The following is a 23,209-nucleotide window of genomic DNA, read 5'->3' as shown; positions in this document are numbered from 1 at the left end:
TGGAGCTGTACTTTGGTAGGTTTGGGGCCCATTGCTATTTTCTTTAGTTTACAGAGTGACCTTAGCTCTCTCATCTGTAGATGGAGGTAAGGTGTGGTGTCGAGTTCCACCACATTCACATCTGTGCTAGACATTTTGCTTCTAAAAGTTGGAATACTTTTTAAGAATCTACAACTGGTTCTAGAATCTAATTCAAACTTTTACAAACTTTTAAACTCTAAAAGAAATGCTAAACAGGATCTAACACAAGGCCCTAGCAGGTCTTTTAAGAATTTAGAAAACTTTTCAAATTGCAAAAATCAATTTCTAATGACAATTTTGGAATTTGTCGTGTGATCAGGTATTGGCTGAGTAGTCCAGCAAATGCAAAGTCTTGTACCCCACCGCTGATCCACCAATGTAGGAAGTTGGCTCTGTATGTGCTATTTCAAAGTAAGGAATAGCATGCACAGAGTCCAAGGGTTCCCCTTAGAGGTAAAATAGTGGTAAAAATAGATAATACTAATGCTCTATTTTGTGGTAGTGTGGTCGAGCAGTAGGCTTATCCAAGGAGTAGTGTTAAGCATTTGTTGTACTTACACATAGACAATAAATGAGGTACACACACTCAGAGACAAATCCAGCCAATAGGTTTTTATATAGAAAAATATCTTTTCTTAGTTTATTTTAAGAACCACAGGTTCAAATTCTACATGTAATAGCTCATTCGAAAGGTATTGCAGGTAAGTACTTTAGGAACTTCAAATCATCAAAATTGCATGTATACTTTTCAAGTTATTCACAAATAGCTGTTTTAAAAGTGGACACTTAGTGCAATTTTCACAGTTCCTAGGGGAGGTAAGTATTTGTTAGTTTTACCAGGTAAGTAAGACACTTACAGGGTTCAGTTCTTGGTCCAAGGTAGCCCACCGTTGGGGGTTCAGAGCAACCCCAAAGTCACCACACCAGCAGCTCAGGGCCGGTCAGGTGCAGAGTTCAAAGTGGTGCCCAAAACACATAGGCTAGAATGGAGAGAAGGGGGTGCCCCGGTTCCGGTCTGCTTGCAGGTAAGTACCCGCGTCTTCGGAGGGCAGACCAGGGGGGTTTTGTAGGGCACCGGGGGGGACACAAGCCCACACAGAAATTTCACCCTCAGCAGCGCGGGGGCGGCCGGGTGCAGTGTAGAAACAAGCGTCGGGTTTGTAATGGAAGTCAATGGGAGATCTAGGGATCTCTTCAGCGCTGCAGGCAGGCCAGGGGGGGGTTCCTCGGGGAAACCTCCACTTGGGCAAGGGAGAGGGACTCCTGGGGGTCACTCCTCCAGTGAAAGTCCGGTCCTTCAGGTCCTGGGGGCTGCGGGTGCAGGGTCTCTCCCAGGTGTCGGGACTTTGGATTCAAAGAGTCGCGGTCAGGGGAAGCCTCGGGATTCCCTCTGCAGGCGGCGCTGTGGGGGCTCAGGGGGGACAGGTTTTTGTACTCACAGTCTTAGAGTAGTCCTGGGGTCCCTCCTGAGGTGTTGGATCGCCACCAGCCGAGTCGGGGTCGCCGGGTGCAGTGTTGCAAGTCTCACGCCTTTTGCGGGGAGCTTGCAGGGTTCTTTAAAGCTGCTGGAAACAAAGTTGCAGCTTTTCTTGGAGCAGGTCCGCTGTCCTCGGGAGTTTCTTGTCTTTTCGAAGTAGGGGCAGTCCTCAGAGGATGTCGAGGTCGCTGGTCCCTTTGGAAGGCGTCGCTGGAGCAGGATCTTTTGGAAGGCAGGAGACAGGCCGGTGAGTTTCTGGAGCCAAGGCAGTTGTCGTCTTCTGGTCTTCCTCTGCAGGGGTTTTTCAGCTAGGCAGTCCTTCTTCTTGTAGTTGCAGGAATCTAATTTTCTAGGGTGCAGGGTAGCCCTTAAATACTAAATTTAAGGGCGTGTTTAGGTCTGGGGGGTTAGTAGCCAATGGCTACTAGCCCTGAGGGTGGGTACACCCTCTTTGTGCCTCCTCCCAAGGGGAGGGGGTCACAATCCTAACCCTATTGGGGGAATCCTCCATCTGCAAGATGGAGGATTTCTAAAAGTTAGAGTCACCTCAGCTCAGGACACCTTAGGGGCTGTCCTGACTGGCCAGTGACTCCTCCTTGTTATTCTCATTATTTTCTCCGGCCTTGCCGCCAAAAGTGGGGCTTGGCCGGAGGGGGCGGGCAACTCCACTAGCTGGAGTGTCCTGCTGGGTTGGCACAAAGGAGGTGAGCCTTTGAGGCTCACCGCCAGGTGTGACAATTCCTGCCTGGGAGAGGTGTTAGCATCTCCACCCAGTGCAGGCTTTGTTACTGGCCTCAGAGTGACAAAGGCACTCTCCCCATGGGGCCAGCAACATGTCTCGGTTTGTGGCAGGCTGCTAAAACTAGTCAGCCTACACAGATAGTCGGTTAAGTTTCAGGGGGCACCTCTAAGGTGCCCTCTGTGGTGTATTTTACAATAAAATGTACACTGGCATCAGTGTGCATTTATTGTGCTGAGAAGTTTGATACCAAACTTCCCAGTTTTCAGTGTAGCCATTATGGTGCTGTGGAGTTCGTGTTTGACAAACTCCCAGACCATATACTCTTATGGCTACCCTGCACTTACAATGTCTAAGGTTTTGTTTAGGCACTGTAGGGGTACCATGCTCATGCACTGGTACCCTCACCTATGGTATAGTGCACCCTGCCTTAGGGCTGTAAGGCCTGCTAGAGGGGTGTCTTACCTATACTGCATAGGCAGTGAGAGGCTGGCATGGCACCCTGAGGGGAGTGCCATGTCGACTTACTCGTTTTGTCCTCACTAGCACACACAAGCTGGCAAGCAGTGTGTCTGTGCTGAGTGAGAGGTCTCCAGGGTGGCATAAGACATGCTGCAGCCCTTAGAGACCTTCCTTGGCATCAGGGCCCTTGGTACTAGAAGTACCAGTTACAAGGGACTTATCTGGATGCCAGGGTCTGCCAATTGTGGATACAAAAGTACAGGTTAGGGAAAGAACACTGGTGCTGGGGCCTGGTTAGCAGGCCTCAGCACACTTTCAATTGTAAACATAGCATCAGCAAAGGCAAAAAGTCAGGGGGCAACCATGCCAAGGAGGCATTTCCTTACATAATCCTAGAGTTCAATTGCTCTCGGAACAACTTACAACTATCAAAGGGAATCTTTAACAAAATACATTTTTCTGAAAAGTCACTGTTCCTGTCCCTCTACCCAAATTTTCCCTAGCCAGCACTATTATCGTTGGTGACATAGCCACAGGTTTCAAAACTTCTGATACTATATCTGCCAAGAATTTTGCCACTTGCTCCATTTGCAAATACACAAAGCCGGTGCTTTCTTGGATAGCTACAGGAATCAAATACCAAATTATTGGCCATAATATATTTCTTCAATCCACTGTCCATATTACTGTCAATCAAATCTACTGCTGAACAATCTTCTGGATTTACTGAAGTTTGGCTAATCAAGGGAGCTACAACCTCATCTACAATGACAATATGAGGAAGGAGTTCCTCAGAGTTCTCCAAGCTATAGGCGTTCTGTAGAAATTTCTAGGTCATAGACTGTCCCACCTCCTTCAATTATCTAAAAAACAAATTCTTGACTTTCTTAAGAATAAACATTGCAATTTGTGGTTGCCTTTCATATTATGAAAAAAGGCTTTCCAGATCATCTTGTGCAGGTGCTGGATCAAACCCCAGATTTTCTCTTATGTGTTTGCGTGACTGAGGAGTCTCGCCTGTTCTTTATATTTGCTCATAGTCGAAGTGCTAGGGCCCTCTAAATTTGAGCACAAAGAAAGTTCATGGGGAGGATCAGATTTCAATTTTTTGGATTTCTTCTCCTAGGGTTTCTTCTGTAGTGCGATGGACACAGCCACCTCAGTCATCTGTTGCTGTTGCCAAACTGACATAAGAGCAGGAGTACCAGATATCCTGGCTTTGCTTCTTTTAGGCTGATTCCCATAACCATCAGAAGAGAAGGAAGATACGTGCTTCTCTTTTCATGCCTTTTGCTCTCCATTTAATTCATAGAATGTTACAGCACCCTGCAGAAATGAAGAGGTACCCTATATATACCCAACCCACTGGCTTAAAAGTGACCAATCATATTGGAGAGCTGCAAACTCTTTCCACCATTCATTATTTTTTACTAGTAGTTTCAAACTCTGCCCAAATTACTAACTCACGACCAGTGCTAAGTATAACTTAGGACATAAATAGGCCCCCTTTTTGGCAATAGTTGCCGACGACTCCTAGACAGCTGATGTGACAAGCAGTGTGTTTCAGTGCTAAACCAGGAAATCACAAGAGGCCCTCCAGTCCATCCAACTCTGTCGTGGTCTGGTATCCCCCTATGCTGCCGCAGTTTGAGCACAAAGAAAGGGTGGCCTGACGGCCTGCAAAGGGCCCAGCAGCACTGCAAGTCGAACACTCCCACCTTCCAGCTAAAGATGCTGCAGCCACTGCCCATAGGCAGACGAACCCTGTGATGTCTGACAAGACAGAAAACAAGAGGATGTGGTAAAAGAAGGGGGGCACATATACAAAAGTTTACTTTCTCATTGGTGGAGTCTGAGATGCATGTCTGCCTCACATTGAAATGAATGTAAGTGGTGACAAAGTGATAAGGAGCTTCCCAATTATGTGACCTGGGAAAGGTCTGGTACTTAGATTGCCAGGGTCGGAAATCATGATCCATAAGAAAGACCTCAAAACATAAGAGGGAGCTACGTAGGTACACATAACTGCAGAAGGTAAGAGATGCAGAAAACAGGGAATAGAAGGGTGACATGGCATATAGTGGATAGAAACAGAGTTATGGAGTAAGCAAGCACAATTGGCAGAAAGAGACAATACAAGCGCGAGTGAAGGAATCAGAATCCAGTCCAGAGGGTAGCCAGTTGTAATGTGGCAAAGGTTTTTACAAACAGAGAAAAGAATGGTGAGAAGTTAAACACAGGATAGAAGGTGACAAAGGACAAAAGAGGATGGATAGGGCAGCACAGAGCGTGAGAGGTGGGAGATCGGATAGGGCAGCACAGGCAGGAGAGGAGGAAACGGGATGAGGCAGAGTTTAACAAGGCAAAAGAAGGATTGTGTGAGAGAGATCGAAGAGAGAACTAAATAGCATAACACATCGGGGAGGCAGTGGTATATCTAAATGCAAGAGATGAAGGCAGGAGAAACAAGAACATGAGATTACAGAAAGAAGACATGAAAAACATTGGTAAAGATAGACCTCGTGACTTGGTGAGCTGACACAAGCGAGATGGTAGTGGAGGGATAAGCAGAAGAGTCCCAGAGGGGCCCAGACTGAACATAGAGGGTCACGATCTTCACAGTACCTCTGCTAGCCTGAGAGATCTTCTGGCACAATTTAAACAGTAACTGGATGACAGCATGAGTGCCTTTCTGCCAGTCCTGCAGTGTGAAGCACAACCTCAATTGAGAGTGCCCTTTGTCATAGTCTGGGCCACATGATAGATATGTACAATCCGACCTTAACAAGGCAGGATTGGAGCATGACACATAAATACAGTTGCACCATGTTGAAGAACTGCCTATGCAGAAGGATGGGTATGGTGTAGTTAGCCAGAATGGTGGTACCTATGACTCAGCCTCCTTCGTCCGGTGCCTTATTGTTGAATGTCTGCAAGGCTTGTGTGTGGGTCAGTTTGTAGTGAAATGTTTGCTGAGATTAGGAATGAGGTGGAAGGCCTATGTGAGGTAGTGGAGGGGTGGTGTGAGGATGGCATGGGAAGGACGACACAAAGAGCTGAAGGCCTTTCAACCTGGTGTGCACAGTCCCAGGACGAGACAATCCCTTGAGGAAGGATGGTTCGGTGATCTTCAAAAGGGTCACCTCCTGGTCCGTTCTGACCGGGCCTTCTCTCTTCTTTTGAGAATGTCAGTGTCAGATCATAGGCCAACATGTACCCTTCCCTGTGTCTGAAATTATCTTTGTGTGCCGGTCCTGAGCCCATCAGCCTATCTTCTCTATTCCAAGACTGTAGATGCTGCCCCTTCCTTACCCCGCCTCTCGGGGCTCCACCACCAGTGGGAGGTGACCATATAACCAGAGGGAAGACTTCTCGAAGGCTCTTTGATTATGCTTTGCTCTCTACTGCCAAATGCCCTCCTAAGAGTAGGATGTTTGAATAGGGCCCATGGGGTCAGCCAAACCCAGGCCTTTCTTGGGTACACGTATGGATAATTTGCAGCACCACAGCCGCCAACCTGAATGGCTTTGCCCCACAGCAGGATCCCAACGTTGTAAGTGCCACAAACGTAGGCTTTCGGAGCACTCCCATTTTGCCCGAGCATACGTTACTTTGTGTAAAAGATGTATTTGAATATTACGAAATGTCAGTAAGAGCCACGGAGGAGTAACAGCCTTAATTTTTTAGGTACATTTTTTTCTTACGAGCAATGATAGTTGATAGACGTGTATGTCGTCAGATAATTCAAGCCCTGAATGTTGTTTTTTAGGTACGTTTTTCCCTTTAGTTTCTTTAATTTTCTTTTTTTGTTAAAGGATGCACTGTGAAGTTTGTTGATAGTTTCTCCCACATTAATCGTTTGGATTGTTTGTGGAATATGTTATATCTGTGTATATCTGGCTGCATATGGATGCTAATACATTATTTTTCAAGTTGATTAATGTCTGCCCTCTTCACACTCTTTTTCCTGGATAATGCTCTGGGCTATTTGCGACGGAATTGAACTGTTTTAAATCTTATGTGGAGTATGTTTACATCTGGACTAGAGACAGCTTTAGCTGTCTCGACAGCCTCATGTTTAAAAAAAAAAAACATAATGAAAATGCATATGTATATGTATAACTACAAGTGCTTTCTGTAAACCCTATTAATCCATTTGTCTGTCCATGTGTCATTCACAATTTTTCCACCCACCACAGCATACAGCATTGGCCAGTGGTTCTGCTTACTTCAGCTATTGACTATCTTGTAAATGATGGAATTTAGCTTGTGCACATCTCCTTAAATAGTAGTCCATTTCAGTGACAGGGAGTGTGGGAGCAGTTGATAACCTCTGCTTTAATTTTCGCTTAATTTCCTGTTTTTCTTGAATTTATTTTTGTAGTGGGTCACTATTTACTTTTTTGTAAACATACACACGCCACCGTTAGACAGTGGTATTTTTACTTTTTGTACTTTAAAAGCTGCATGCGAATCTTTGCAAAAATAAGGGTCCAAAAATCAAGTTTGACAAGGCATATTGGCTTTGCCAATGCATGATCTGTTAATGCAATTTAAATAAACTAAATAGAAATTAACAGTTCTGCAAACGCCCATCTGCCATCATCCCCTGAGATTGGCATGCCTCTGTCTGGTTGTATCCCCACAAACATATAACTGCAAAAACAATAATTATGGTTGTTAGACCTGGCATCTTTTGGTGTGTTTCCCCTGTTTTTTTGCCTTGTCTCTGCGCACTTTACCGCTGCTGATCAGTGCGAAAGTGCAAGTGCCTCTATGTAAATTGTATTGGTGATTGGTTTATCCATGATAGGCATATTTGATTTACTCATAAGTCCCTAATAAAGTGCACTATGCGTGCCCAGGGCCTGTAAATCACATGCTACTAGTGGGCCTGATTGTGCCACCCACATGAGTAGCCCTATGAACATGTCTCAGACCTGCCACTGCAGTGTCTGTGTGTGCAGTTTTAAACTGCCAATTCTACCTGCCAGGCCTAAACCTTCCCTTTTACTACATGTAAGCTACCCCTAAGCTAGGCCCTAGGTAGCCCCATTGGCAGGGTGCAATATATGTTAAAGGTAGGACATGTACGGATGTGTTTTACATGGACTGACATTGAAGTACTGCCAAATTCGGTTTTCACTGTTGCAAGGCCTGTCCCTCTCATAGGTTAACATGGGGACTGCCTTTAAATATATTTTAAGTGTAGTTTCCCATTGGGAGCAGATAGAGATATGGAGGTTAGGGTTTCTGAACTCACAATTTCAAAATACACTGTTTGGTAAAGTTGTTTTTTAGATTGTCAGTTTGAAAATGCCACTTTTATAAAGTGGGCATTTTCCTGCTTAAATCATTCTGTGACTCTGCCTGCCTATGTATTCCACCTCTGGATCAGACTGACAGTTGGATTGTTGTGAATTCCCTCTTGACAGTGACACAAAGGGAGCTGGGTGTAGCCTGCATATCCTGACGAGTCTCCTGGGCTGGAGTGGGGAGGGAGGAGCTGACACACCTGAAAGATCTGTCGGCTGTCCTCACACAATGCAGTCTCCAACCCCCTGGTGTGTGTCTGGGGACAGGCCTGGGCAAGGCAGGACCTTGTCAACTACAGAGACTTTCCTTTGAAGTTGACCTACTTTAAAGGCAGAAAGGGATATAAAGTAGTGGACCCAAAAACCCAGACTTTCAGAACACTTCTGGATCAAGAGGAACATCTGCCAAGGAGAAGAGCTATGGAGCTGGATGAGGAGTACTGCTCCTTTGCTATGTGTGCTTTGCTGGGTTGGCCTGCAGTTGCTGCTTCTGCCTTAAAGAGGACAAAAACTGGACCTTGCTGTGTATTCTGCTTGTGAAGTTTCTCCAAAGGCTTAAAGTAGAGCTTGCCTCCTGTTGGAAGTCTCAGGAATATGAAAGACTTCAGCTTCATCTGCCTACAGCACTGGGAACTGGGTGTTTTGTGCTGTAACATAAGAAAATCCACCGCAACGCTGTCAACGCCGCCGCTGCCTGCACCATGACCTGACGACACCACATGGAGCCGTGCCCCACATCGCACCGCAACCCTGATCTCACCGCCGCCACCACATGATGCTGTCACCGAGCCGCTGGTTGCACTGTGACCTGTGGGCCCCACACTCCGCATCGCCTTGCTCACACTTCAGCCTTGGCATCCCCGACGACGATGCTCCACGCTGACACCGAAACAGCTGCCTGTACAGTGGCCTGAGGTCCACCCTCGCCAGCACCACTGACTCCAGTGTCATCAACAGACACCCTCTGTCTGCCTGACCCGCTATGCTCCGCCGCTTTGGGCCTGCCGACGAGACTGCTTCATCAACGACTACACCTCTGCCTTCAGTGTGACCTGGAGACACCGCACGTCGCGCCGCCCCGCTTCACACCGCAGCCCTGGTCTCACTGAGCCTCTCCCTGCCCCGCTACCTGTGAGCACCACACGTCGCATCGTCCTGCTTTGTACTTCCGCCCCAACGCCATCCACGCCACTGCTACTGACTTTGTCATCACCTCGGAGTTCGATCTGCAATGCATGTGACTTCAAAAGCCCGACGACTCCTGCACCGACCTCCGGAACGGACACCTGCGACGCCAGCGAAGTACACTCCGAATCTCATTGTGAAGGTCATGACACCCTACATTTCCAAGGTACTGTTTGCGTGTCTTCCAGACACTGTAGCTGGCCTGAACTGTTGAATGTGTTGTTCACGGATACTGTGATAGCCCCAGACGCAGCTATCGACTTCGATGAACTGTATTTTTAAGTTACTTTTTGCAAACTGTATATCTTTATTACTGTTTGTTGGATTTTTCACGTTTTGGTCTTGTTTTACAAAGATAAATGTTAGCTATTTTTCTAAAACTGGTGTGGTGTCCTTTTGTAGAGTTTTCACTGTATTACTGTGTGTTACGTGCAAATGCTTTAAACATTGCTTCTGAGATAAGCCTGACTGCTCGTGCCAATCTAGCGAGGGTGTGAACAGAGGTTATCTGAGCTGGGTATCTCTCTTATCCGGACTAGAGTGAGGGTCCCTACTTAGACAGGTTGCAAACCGACTGCCAACTGTAACCCCCATTTCTAACAATGGTATTTCAACGGAGACTGGAAGTGCGACCGAAGCCATAATTACTCAAAGCATATGTCTCATTCCTTTTTTTATTTGTTTCTTTCATTTGTCTTCAAGTCCAATAACATTTACTTATCTATATTTTCTCTGCTTTCTTGAGTCACTCCTTTGATTGTTGTTTTAGTGGATTGTGAAATGTACCACTAGGTTAAATATTGCCACAGCAACCCAGTGATGTGTTTAATGTTACCACAGAAATCTGGACAATGTGGAGGAAATTGGAAGCTGTTCTTACATCAACCATGTGATCACCATGACAACCCTATACATTCAGCAGGTAAGACAGTAAGAGCCATGCATCACCCTTGTAAGAAGTGTGCTTCTTCACCATGAGAGAGAGAGAGAGAGAGAGAGAGAGAGAGAGAGAGAGAAAGTCAGGAGCCTGACCATTGGTGAATGGTCAGTAGCACAGGTACCAGAGAAGCAGTGTTTCTCTATCACAAATCATACATGATTGCTTAATACAAAAGTTTAATGTAGCAAAAATCTCTACTAAACATTACCTTTATATACATGGTGGGAAAATTTCGCTTCTAGGGAAATGGAAAAAGTTCGTGAGACTGTAAAGTTATCCACCGTACTTGTTAAATAAAATGATTATTAGTTGGAGAGATCCGTTTAAATAAAGGAATCTGTGGCATGCAGTTAACTGTTGTTGCCAGATGAAAAATATTATTCTCCTGTCATGAGGGGGAGAACTTTGGAATCGAGCTGTGTGTGGGGAACATAAGCCAAATACTGTAATTCAGACCAGGCTGCTCAGGGTAATTCCAAAGGTCACAGAAATACAAGATTAACACTATTAACACCTGTTCACTTGGCCTGCGAAACGCTTCTTTCACTATGTATCCTCATGTTTGTACATCCTAGCACTTTTTAATATTTTGATGTTTGTAAAAGTAGCAAATACAAGAGTTACAAATAATTTAGCGCTGCTCATGTGAAAAGTTTGACTTGTGTTTAGAATACAAATCTGCAGGGGCTTCATAAACTCTGTTGTGATCTTCTTTTTATAAACTGGTAATTAAACTATAGAGGATCCTGTGTTTTTCCATTCTTAACACTCATTGATTTAAATCTTTCATTCTGGTGGCCCAAATTCATAATCTCCACAGTCTCTTTCAGCATTTAACCCATAAACAGCAATGCTTTCAAATGGGGCCCCTTCCTATTTCCCTCGCATATATGTCACCCATAATGTGTTGTATGGTGTATCTAGTATGTATTGTGCAAATGTTTGGGCTTCTCAAACTGACCAACTATGTCCACAGCTGCTTTTTATATTCATCAGACCTGCTGTAAACAACAGTGTCCTCATTTTTCTCCACTTACTCTCTCGTTTGAGTTGCATTTTTATAGCTCTATTCATTTAGATATCGCATTAGAAAAACCGGTACATACGTATATGCACACGCTGCTTAACCCCTTCGCTGCCAGGCCTTTTCCCCCTCCTGTGCCAGGTCTTTTTTTGCCTAATTGGGGCAGTTCGCGGTTAGGCCCTCATAAATTTTTGTCCACATAAGCTAACCAAGCCAAATTTGCGTCCTTTTTTTCCAACATCCTAGGGATTCTAGAGGTACCCAGACTTTGTGGGTTCCCCTGAAGGAGGCCAAGAAATTGGCCAAAATACAGGGAAAATTTCGTTTTTTTCAAAACAAATTGGAAAAAGTGGCTGCAGAAGAAGGCTTGTGGTTTTTCCCCTGAAAATGGCATCAACAAAGGGTTTGCGGTGCTAAACTCAGCAGCTTCCCAGCTTTCAGGAACAGGCAGACTTGAATCAGAAAACCCAATTTTTCAACACAATTTTGGCATTTTACTGGGACATACCCCATTTTTGCAATTTTTTGTGCTTTCAGCCTCCTTCCAGTCAGTGACAGAAATGGGCATGAAACCAATGATGGATCCCAGAAACCTAAACATTTCTGAAAAGTAGACAAAATTCTGAATTCAGCAAGGGGTCATTGTGTAGATCCTACAAGGGTTTCCTACAGAAAATAACAACTGAAAAAGAAAAATATTGAAATTGAGGTGAAAAAAACATAAATGTTTCTCTACGTTTTACTCTGTAACTTTTCCCTGCAATGTCAGATTATCGAAAGCAATATACCGTTAAGTCTGCTGGACTCCTCTGGTTGCGGGGATATATAGGGCTTGTAGGTTCATCAAGAACCCAAGGAACCCAGAGCCAATAAATGAGCTGCACCCTGCAGTGCGTTTTCATTCTATACCGGGTATACAGCAATTCATTTGCTGAAATATAAAGAGTAAAAAATTGCTATCAAGAAAACCTTTGTATTCCCAAAAAGAGAACAAGATAAGGTGTTGAGGAGCAGTGGTTATTTGCACATCTCTGAATTCCGGGGTGACCATATTAGCATGTGAATTACAGGGCATTTCTCAAATAGATGTCTACACACTCTCCTATATTTGGAAGGAAAAAATGTAGAGAAAGACAAGGGGCAATAACACTTGTTTTGCTAATCTATGTTCCCCCAAGTCTACCGATACAAATGATACCTCACTTGTGTGGGTAGGCCTAGCGCCCGCGACAGGAAACACCCCAAAGCGCAACGTGGACACATCCAATTTTTTTAAAGAAAACAGAGGTGTTTTTTGCGAAGTGCCTACCTGTAGATTTTGGCCTCTAGCTCAGCCGGCAACCTACCAAACCTATGCATTTCTGAAAACTAGAGACCTAGGGGAATCCAAGGAGGGGTGACTTGCGGGGCTCGGACCAGGTTCTGTTACCCAGAATCCTTTGCAAACCTCAAAATTTGGCTAAAAAAACACATGTTCCTCACATTTCTGTGGCAGAAAGTTCTGGAATCTGAGAGGAGCCACAAATTTCCTTCCACCCAGCGTTTCCCCAAGTCTCCCGATAAAAATGATACCTCACTTGTGTGGGTAGGCCTAGCGCCCGCGACAGGAAACGCCCCAAAGCGCAACGTGGACTCATCCAAATTTTTGGAAGAAAACAGAGGTGTTTTTTGCGAAGTGCCTACCTGTAGATTTTGGCCTCTAGCTCAGCCGGCACTTAGGGAAACCTACCAAACCTGTGCATTTCTGAAAACTAGAGACCTAGGGGAATCCAAGGAGGGGTGACTTGCGGGGCTCGGACCCGGTTCTGTTACCCAGAATCCTTTGCAAACCTCAAAATTTGGCTAAAAAAACACATGTTCCTCACATTTCTGTGGCAAAAAGTTCTGGAATCTGAGAGGAGCCACAAATTTCCTTCCACCCAGCGTTCCCCCAAGTCTCCCGATAAAAAATGATACCTCACTTGTGTGGGTAGGCCTAGCGCCCGGAAACGCCCCAAAGCGCAACGTGGACACATCCAAATTTTTGGAAGAAAACAGAGGTGTTTTTTGCGAAGTGCCTACCTGTAGATTTTGGCCTCTAGCTCAGCCGGCACAAACCTACCAAACCTGTGCATTTCTGAAAACTAGAGACCTAGGGGAATCCAGGATGGGGTGACTTGCGGGGCTCGGACCAGGTTCTGTTACCCAGAATCCTTTGCAAACCTCAAAATTTGGCTAAAAAAACACATGTTCCTCACATTTCTGTGGCAGAAAGTTCTGGAATCTGAGAGGAGCCACAAATTTCCTTCCACCCAGCGTTTCCCCAAGTCTCCCGATAAAAATGATACCTCACTTGTGTGGGTAGGCCTAGCGCCCACGACAGGAAACGCTCCAAAGCGCAACGTGGACACATCCAAATTTTTTGAAGAAAACAGAGGTGTTTTTTGCCAAGTGCCTACCTGTAGATTTTGGCCTCTAGCTCAGCCGGCACCTAGGGAAACCTACCAAACCTGTGCATTTCTGAAAACTAGAGACCTAGGGGAATCCAAGATGGGGTGACTTGCGGGGCTCGGACCGGGTTCTGTTACCCAGAATCCTTTGCAAACCTCAAAATTTGGCTAAAAAAACACATGTTCCTCACATTTCTGTGGCAGAAAGTTCTGGAATCTGAGAGGAGCCACAAATTTCCTTCCACCCAGCGTTCCCCCAAGTCTCCCGATAAAAATGATACCTCACTTGTGTGGGTAGGCCTAGCGCCCGCGACAGGAAACGCCCCAAAGCGCAACGTGGACACATCCAAATTTTTGGAAGAAAACAGAGGTGTTTTTTGCGAAGTGCCTACCTGTAGATTTTGGCCTCTAGCTCAGCCGGCACCTAGGGAAACCTACCAAACCTGTGCATTTCTGAAAACTAGAGACCTAGGGGAATCCAAGATGGGGTGACTTGCGGGGCTCGGACCAGGTTCTGTTACCCAGAATCCTTTGCAAACCTCAAAATTTGGCTAAAAAAACACATGTTCCTCATATTTCTGTGGCAGAAAGTTCTGGAATCTGAGAGGAGCCACAAATTTCCTTCCACCCAGCGTTCCCCCTAGTCTCCCGATAAAAATGATACCTCACTTGTGTGGGTAGGCCTAGCGCCCGCGACAGGAAACGCCCCAAAGCGCAACGTGGACACATCCAAATTTTTTAAAGAAAACAGGAGGTGTTTTTTGCGAAGTGCCTACTTGTAGATTTTGGCCTCTAGCTCAGCCAGCACCTAGGGAAACCTACCAAACCTGTGCATTTCTGAAAACTAGAGACCTAGGGGAATCCAAGGAGGGGTGACTTGCGGGGCTCGGACCAGGTTCTGTTACCCAGAACCCTTTGCAAACCTCAAAATTTGGCTAAAAAAACACATGTTCCTCACATTTCTGTGGCAGAAAGTTCTGGAATCTGAGAGGAGCCACAAATTTCCTTCCACCCAGCGTTCCCCCAAGTCTCCCGATAAAAATTATACCTCACTTGCGTGGGTAGGCCTAGCGCCCGCGACAGGAAACGCCCCAAAGCGCAACGTGGACACATCCAAATTTTTGAAAGAAAACAGTGCCTACCTGTGGATTTTGGCCTGTAGCTCAACCGGCACCTAGGGAAACCTACCAACCCTGTGCATTTTTTAAAACTAGAGACCTAGGGGAATCCAAGATGGGGTGACTTGTGGGGCTCGGACCAGGTTCTGTTACCCAGAATCCTTTGCAAACCTCAAAATTTGGCTAAAAAAACACATGTTCCTCACATTTCTGTGGCAGAAAGTTCTGGAATCTGAGAGGAGCCACAAATTTCCTTCCACCCAGTGTTCCCCCAAGTCTCCCGATAAAAATGATACCTCACTTGCGTGGGTAGGCCTAGCGCCCACGACAGGAAACGCCCCAAAGCGCAACGTGGACACATCCCAATTTTTGAAAGAAAACAGTGCCTACCTGTTGATTTTGGCCTGTAGCTCAGCCGGCACCTAGGGAAACCTACCAACCCTGTGCATTTTTTAAAACTAGAGACCTAGGGGAATCCAAGATGGGGTGACTTGTGGGGATCGGACCAGGTTCTGTTACCCAGAATCCTTTGCAAACCTCAAAATTTGGCTAAAAAAACACGTTCCCCACATTTCTGTGGCAGAAAGTTCTGGAATCTGAGAGGAGCCACAAATTTCCTTCCACCCAGCGTTCCCCCAAGTCTCCCGATAAAAATGATACCTCACTTGTGTGGGTAGGCCTAGCGCCCGCGACAGGAAACGCCCCAAAGCGCAACGTGGACACATCCAAATTTTTTAAAGAAAACAGGAGGTGTTTTTTGCGAAGTGCCTACTTGTAGATTTTGGCCTCTAGCTCAGCCAGCACCTAGGGAAACCTACCAAACCTGTGCATTTCTGAAAACTAGAGACCTAGGGGAATCCAAGGAGGGGTGACTTGCGGGGCTCGGACCAGGTTCTGTTACCCAGAACCCTTTGCAAACCTCAAAATTTGGCTAAAAAAACACATGTTCCTCACATTTCTGTGGCAGAAAGTTCTGGAATCTGAGAGGAGCCACAAATTTCCTTCCACCCAGCGTTCCCCCAAGTCTCCCGATAAAAATTATACCTCACTTGCGTGGGTAGGCCTAGCGCCCGCGACAGGAAACGCCCCAAAGCGCAACGTGGACACATCCAAATTTTTGAAAGAAAACAGTGCCTACCTGTGGATTTTGGCCTGTAGCTCAACCGGCACCTAGGGAAACCTACCAACCCTGTGCATTTTTTAAAACTAGAGACCTAGGGGAATCCAAGATGGGGTGACTTGTGGGGCTCGGACCAGGTTCTGTTACCCAGAATCCTTTGCAAACCTCAAAATTTGGCTAAAAAAACACATGTTCCTCACATTTCTGTGGCAGAAAGTTCTGGAATCTGAGAGGAGCCACAAATTTCCTTCCACCCAGTGTTCCCCCAAGTCTCCCGATAAAAATGATACCTCACTTGCGTGGGTAGGCCTAGCGCCCACGACAGGAAACGCCCCAAAGCGCAACGTGGACACATCCCAATTTTTGAAAGAAAACAGTGCCTACCTGTTGATTTTGGCCTGTAGCTCAGCCGGCACCTAGGGAAACCTACCAACCCTGTGCATTTTTTAAAACTAGAGACCTAGGGGAATCCAAGATGGGGTGACTTGTGGGGATCGGACCAGGTTCTGTTACCCAGAATCCTTTGCAAACCTCAAAATTTGGCTAAAAAAACACGTTCCCCACATTTCTGTGGCAGAAAGTTCTGGAATCTGAGAGGAGCCACAAATTTCCTTCCACCCAGCGTTTCCCCCAAGTCTCCCGATAAAAATGATACCTCACTTGTGTGGGTAGGCCTAGCGCCAGCGACAGGAAACGCCCCAAAGCGCAACGTGGACACATCCAAATTTTTGAAAGAAAACAGGAGGTGTTTTTTGCGAAGTGCCTACCTGTAGATTTTGGCCTCTAGCTCAGCCAGCACCTAGGGAAATCTACCAAACCTGTGCATTTCTGAAAACTAGAGAGCTAGTGGAATCCAAGGAGGGGTGACTTGCGGGGCTCGGACCAGGTTCTGTTACCCAGAATCCTTTGCAAACCTCAAAATTTGGCTAAAAAAACACATGTTCCTCACATTTCTGTGGCAGAAAGTTCTGGAATCTGAGAGGAGCCACAAATTTCCTTCCACCCAGCGTTCCCCTAAGTCTCTCGATAAAAATGGTACCTCACTTCTGTGGGTAGGCCTAGCGCCCACGAAAGGAAATGGCCCAAAACACAACGTGGACACAACATATTTTTTCACAGAAATCAGAGGTGTTTTTTGCAACGTGCCTACCTGTGGAGTTTGGCCTCTAGCTCAGCCGGCCCCGGAAAATAATGCCCTAAAATTAATTTGGGGGGGGGGGGGTCGCTCCCCCTGCGTGACATTGGCGCCAAAAAACAAATCCCAGGTGCCTAGTGGTTTCTGCCCCCTTGGGGGCAGATTGACCTAAAATCGGCCAACCTGCCCCCATGGGGGGCAGAAATGGCCTAAATACAATTTGCCCCCCAGGGCAGCGACCCTTGCCTGATTGGTCGCTACCCATCTCTAAAAAACAAAAAAAACAAAAAACAACACACAAAAAAAATGTCCCATGGCGCCTAGAGGTTTCTGCCCCCCCCCCCCCCCCCCGGGGGCAGAAATGGCCTAAAATAAATTTGACCCCCCAGACCCACCCCCCTCCCCGGGAGCGACCCTTGCCTACTGGGTCGCTCCCCCTGCGTGACATTGGCGCCAAAAAACAAATCCCCGGTGCCTAGTGGTTTCTGCCCCCTTGGGGGCAGATTGATCTAAAATCAGCCAATCTGCCCCCAAGGGGGGCAGAAATGGCCTAAATACAATTTGGCCCCCAGGGGAGCGACCCTTGCCTGATGGGTCGCTCCCCATCTCTAAATAAACAAACAAACAAAAAAAAAAAACACAAAAATAAATGTCCCCTGGCACCTAGAGGTTTCTGCCTCCCCTGGGGGCAGATCGGCCTAATAATAGGCTGATCTGCCCCCAGGGGGGGCAGAAATGGCCTAAAATAAATTTCCCCCCCCCCAAACAGCCCCCCCCCCGGGAGCGACCCTTGCCTACGGGGTCGCTCCCCCTGCGTGACATTGGCGCCAAAAAACAAATCCCAGGTGCCTAGTGGTTTCTGCCCCCTTGGGGGCAGATTGACCTAAAATCGTCCAATCTGCCCCCAAGGGGGGCAGAAATGGCCTAAATACAATTTGCCCCCCAGGGCAGCGACCCTTGCCTGATGGGTCGCTACCCATCTCTAAAAAAACAAACAACAAAAAAAAAACACAAAAAAAAAATTGCCGTGGCGCCTAGAGGGTTCTGCCCCCCCTGGGGGCAGATCGGCCTAAAATAAATTTGCCCCCACCCCCCCTCCCGGGAGTGACCCTTGCCTACGGGGTCGCTCCCCCTGCGTGACATTGGCGCCAAAAAACAAATCCCCGGTGCCTAGTGGTCTAAATACAATTTACCCCCCAGGGGAGCGACCCTTGCCTGATGGGTCGCTCCCCATCACAAAAAAAATAAAGAAAACACAAAAATAAAATTTGCCCTGGCACCTAGAGGGGGGGCATAAATGGCCTAAAATAAATTGCCCCCCCCCCAGGGAGCGACCCTTGCCTAAGGGGTCGCTCCCCTTGCGTGAAATTCATGCAAAGAAAAAACTCCCTGGTGTCTAGTGGTTTCTACCCCCCTTGGGGGCAGATTGGCCTCATCAAAATAGGCCAATCTGCCCCCAAGGGGGGCAGAAATGGCCTAAATATAATTTTCCCCCAAGGGGAGCGACCCTTGCCTAAGGGGTCGCCCCCCACCTAAAAAAAAAAAAAAACATAAAAAATAAATAAAAAATTATCCCTGGTGCCTAGAGGTTTCTGCCCCCCCTGGGGGCGACCCTTACCCAAGGGGTCGCTCCCTTTTGTCAGTGTCAGTAAAAAAAAAGAAAATCCCTGGTGTCTAGTGGGGTTTCAAAAGCCGGATTGAAACCCTCGGAGAGACTTCAAAGGGAAGGAAATACATTTCCTTCCCTTTGAAGCCCCTCTGGGCCTCCCCCACGTGATTGAAAGAGAAATGCTTAGCATTTCTCTTTCAATCGCGCTGGAAGCTCTGCTTCCAGCGTGATGGGGGAGGCCCCTGTGACGTCTTGCGCGCTGACGTCACAGGGGGGGGTGGGTCGGGGGGTCTTCCCCTTCCATCCCCGGCTTGGGGAGGAGGGGGGTGCACGTGGGGCGCGCTAGCGCTCCCCCAAGTTCCCCTGTGCCATGGACTATATGATCTCGTCCAAGGCACAGGGGAACTGTAGCCTTGGACGAGATCATCTCGTCCAAGGCACAGAACAGGTTAAGATATCTGTAGACTTTGTTCTTCGATGGGACACCACTGCATAACTTCCTCCTTTCCATTCCCCCTTGCAATCTCTTTACTTCCTAAAGGCTGAAGTCACACCTCAGACCATCTCTTGATCATAGCAGGGCAAAAGCAACTCCCAGTGTTGTCTGGCATGATCTCTGACTATTGCTAGAGGCAACGGTTTCATCCTGGATTCCTTTTAGAGTATTTCAGTACCATTTTAAAAGTCAAGAGGTTGAGTGGTAGGCTTTATTGTCCCAGAACGTTTATATTTTGGATCCCTAAATTTAGAGACCTCTTCTTAGCATCGAGTGTGACTAAATATGCTTCCTCTTAACCAGAATGTGGAGTACTTGATCTGAGACAGAAAATGGGCCTCCTAAGCCTTCTTGTCCCTCCACGGTAGCTTGATCAAGAACTCAAGGCCATGCTTGTGGGAAGTGGTTTAAAGTTTGAGACTAGATTGTACATTGTAACAAAGCCATTACAGTCTCTCTAAAGGTGAAGTGTCCTTTGAGAATTGTTACTTTGAATGGAGCAAGACTTTAATAACACCTTAACAAAATATATTTATAGAGAGTAAAAAGTAAAACAATTATTAAGAAATTACATAAAACAAAAATCACAGAAGGTCAGCAATTTGCTGTCACCATAATGATGGTATTCTCTGTGCATTATATTATTCATGGGGACTTTGAAAACACAACGTTTAGAAATTCTCCGACCACACAATGCTAGCCCACAGAATTAATGGCTGTGAGTCCAAGAGAGAGATCTTGCAGATGAAGGGCATTAAGCTGGGACCACACACTGGGATGCAGTTGGGATGTGAACCTACACTGAAAGATTGGCACACAGAAAATCTTGTAGGCACTTCCTTGAGCTTTCTGTTCATTCAGTAAGCGAACAAGCTTGGCACTGGACCCTCGGATAGCCATTCTGGGTCAGAGGACTCCCTAAGTGTGACTTTGAGGCACTTCTTCCTCTAATTGGGTTAGAGATGAGCATTTTCCTCAGGTGATAGTGGAAGGAGGCTGGTGTACCCTGGGATGCTACAAAGGTTAACAATTTGTTTTCTAGAGCAGGGAAATTGTGCTCGCCAGGGAGAGCCATCATTCCAAGAGGTATGAATTTGTGTGGTATTTCTATAGCATGAATCTAGCCAAAATGCAATGGAGGTCTGTATGTGGTCAACGGCCAGGATAAAGTCAACAAGTGATAGGATCGGTAGCTGGTTTGTGGACTGTTATTACATTATGATGTAGTGTTTTTACAGCAAGAGTCTTCAACTCATTCCTAATTTGGATCAGCATTGGGGTATTCCTAATGGATCCAGGTATGTTGTTTCAGATCCTGAGTGCATAGATGGAAAAATGCCTGCTACCCTTTCTTTTTTGCATTTCTTACTCTGCGGTTGTGCCAAGAACCACCAAAAATGCTGAACTTGTCTGCACGATAAGCAGGAGTACCAGTCCTTTTTGTAAACAGATTTTTATTGAATCAAATAACTAACAGCAGCAGTGTTGTCGTACAGGGAAATTGTGGAAGGAGTAGTTGATTTGAGCAATCAAGTCAATATACAGAGGGTATCAATAGCACTAGATCGTGCAAAACAGGATATCTGTACCAATAGATTAAGTAACATGAAATAGAAACATGTCATTGAAAAATAATAAAAAGGATAAAGAAGCAATCTCGTAGTTGATGATGATTCCAGAGTCCAACATAAGTCAAGGGTAGAAAATGCTCAGTCATCATACCATGTCGAAGTTGTCAACCAAAACCTCTACACCCATCAACATCCTGCGGCCGCAGCCCCCACCCATCAACCCAAAAGCAGGCTAAAGGTGTAACCAATGGAAAAGAATATGAGAGGATAAAGGTGCCTTTCCGGTTAATGGGGGAGTCCTGTATCAGTGTACACTGTCAGCAGTGACAGAGGGAAGATGAAGCCCAGAAACAGCAGTTGGGCATAATTAGAGTCGGGGTTCAGTACAAGGGCAGGAGCATCATCCGCATGGTCTTCAAGCAGAGCCCTCATCATCACTCTCACCTCCCCGAAAGACTGCCAGCACTGTCCACAGACCTTCTACATTGATGCGCCTCATGGAGTAACGTCACACCTTCTTATGTAGCCCATCGCTGAACATCTGCCCTCCACGCAAGGTCTCTCAGCCCATTTCCAAACCATAGTAATTCTCAGTGTAGCCCGCACAAGGGCCAGATCAATGAAATGAGTAGTAAGGCTGTATTTAGCAGGACGAGGGAAGAGACCCAATCGGCAGAAACGGGCATGGGCGTAAGATTTTGGTCTGTCACTTCCGCCAATAGTCTCACAACCTCAGTACAATATGAGGTCAGCCGGGGGCAGCCTCAGAGCATATGAAGATCTCTCATTGCCACATGGCAGCGCGGGCAATAGTGAGGGGTCGCCAGAAGTAGAAGCTTAGCTTTAAGGGTGTGTGGTAATCCCTATGGAGAATATAGACATGTATCAGTCTGAAATGAGAATTTTGGAATATTGTAGATGCTACCTCACACATTTTGGTCCAGTCCCTAACAGACAGGAGAGAACCAAGGACAGTTTGCTGGGGGTTTTGCAACACTTAAGAGGGCGGGAAATGTCATCGCGTAATGTGCTATACAATCCCTAGATAAGCTGGCAGGAGTTATCTGTGTCACATAAATAGCAGCAGCTGTGGAGGGGCAGAGGCTCCACTCCACCTCAAAGTTTGTATATAGCTGCCGTCAGCATACTGTATAGGAGGAATTGACCTGCAGGAATGCTGAACTCCTTGCATAAATCGACAGAGGACTTCAACACGCCCTTCGAAAACAATGTGTCCACCGTTTCCAGCCCGTGCCTCCCAGTTTGACAGCTTTCTCTCTTCCACTTCAGGCAGCTGTGAAATTAGCGCCCGTCGGAGAATCTCGGGGATTATTGGGATCTCACCCTCGCCCGCCCAAGGACTCTTAACCTGCGCCGCCAAGTAATAGGAATAGAAATACGAAGCATTCATCCCACCATCGGTTGTTGCCCGCTGCAGTGTGACCAAATCAGTATGTTGTCATCCTTTATTCCTTATACTAGAAGTATGGAATCAAGATTTCGGAAAACAGATTGCTGTATCCCTTATGTGAGTACTGTAAAGAAGTATAATGGGGGACAGTGCCACTATTTTGGCCAAGGGTATGCAGCCCGCCACGATAAGGGCAGGGTCTTCCAAAACATCATGCTCGTGCGCAGAGCAGCAGGTGCTGTGCCTGTGTTACCTTCTAGAAGATCTGGGACAACCTGGTATATAGAGACTCTGAGGTATTGCACTATCGTTGGCTCCCAACGCATATCTCCCAAGTGCTTCCTGGTCACCACGGAATGAGATGTGGCTAGTTTTCTGCCAGTTCAACTGGAGGCTGGAAGCCTTGCCAAAGACCACGAGGAATTCTGTTGCTCTCCTAGGGTCCATTTGCAGGTTGTGCAAATAAAGCACCATGTCACGTGTGTACATGGAAATGCAATGGGTTATGCTCTGAGCCCTGACACCACCATATGACAGGTGGCCCACGTGCTGTGCAAGTCAGTGGCTCCACTGGAATGGCAAAGAACAGCAGAGAGAGTGGGCAAACCTGACGTGTCACACGTCCCATAGCGCATTGCTCTGATATTGTAAAACCTGCGTGACTCCTCGCAACTGGGTCAATAAAAGTCCAGGAGACAAAGCGCAGCCCCGGTCCCATCTGAAGCATGGCAGCGTGGATGAAGTCTTAGTCTAAAGTTTCTAAATCCACAGACATGCACTCTGCCCATTCTGGCAATAGATGGCCCTCTACCATCAGAGCCAGTAAGCGGCAAACATTTAGAGCTGTGCACCGCCCCGTTATAATCCTGGATTGGTTGGTGTGAATCAATCTGGGAATGTGAGGGAGTAAGCGGTGTGCTAATATACTGCTAAGAATTTTGTAATCAACATTTAACATTGATATGGGTGGGTAGGCAGCCATATCTGAGACAGGTTTACCCGGTTTGAGCAAGGGAAGTAGAAGTGCCTCACGCATAGAGGGCAGGAGGGTTTTGGCAATCAGTGCACTTTGGTATAATGTAGCTAAGCGTGGGTTGAGAATGTCAAGGTAGGTAAGATAGAATTCCACGGTGAGGCTGTCTGTTCCTGGGACCTTC

At 46.6% G+C, this 23,209-nt stretch overlaps 1 protein-coding gene across 4 annotated transcripts in view; it reads left to right on the top strand.

Annotated features, from left to right (window-relative positions):
• Nucleotides 1-23,209, top strand: part of NBEAL1 (neurobeachin like 1) — a 672,403-nt gene that overhangs the window by 189,984 nt on the left and 459,210 nt on the right. For all 4 annotated transcript variants that reach the window (XM_069226032.1, XM_069226034.1, XM_069226033.1 and 1 more), the window contains one exon: nt 10,040-10,121. In XM_069226032.1, coding sequence (XP_069082133.1) covers nt 10,040-10,121 — 82 coding nt within the window. The remainder of the gene's footprint in view (nt 1-10,039; nt 10,122-23,209) is intronic.

This window comes from Pleurodeles waltl, chromosome 3_1, assembly GCF_031143425.1.
Source record: "Pleurodeles waltl isolate 20211129_DDA chromosome 3_1, aPleWal1.hap1.20221129, whole genome shotgun sequence".
In the NCBI taxonomy this organism is placed as follows: Eukaryota; Metazoa; Chordata; class Amphibia; order Caudata; family Salamandridae; genus Pleurodeles; species Pleurodeles waltl.
The sequence above is the reverse complement of the archived record's forward strand: the minus strand, read 5'-3'. Positions and strand labels throughout refer to the sequence as shown.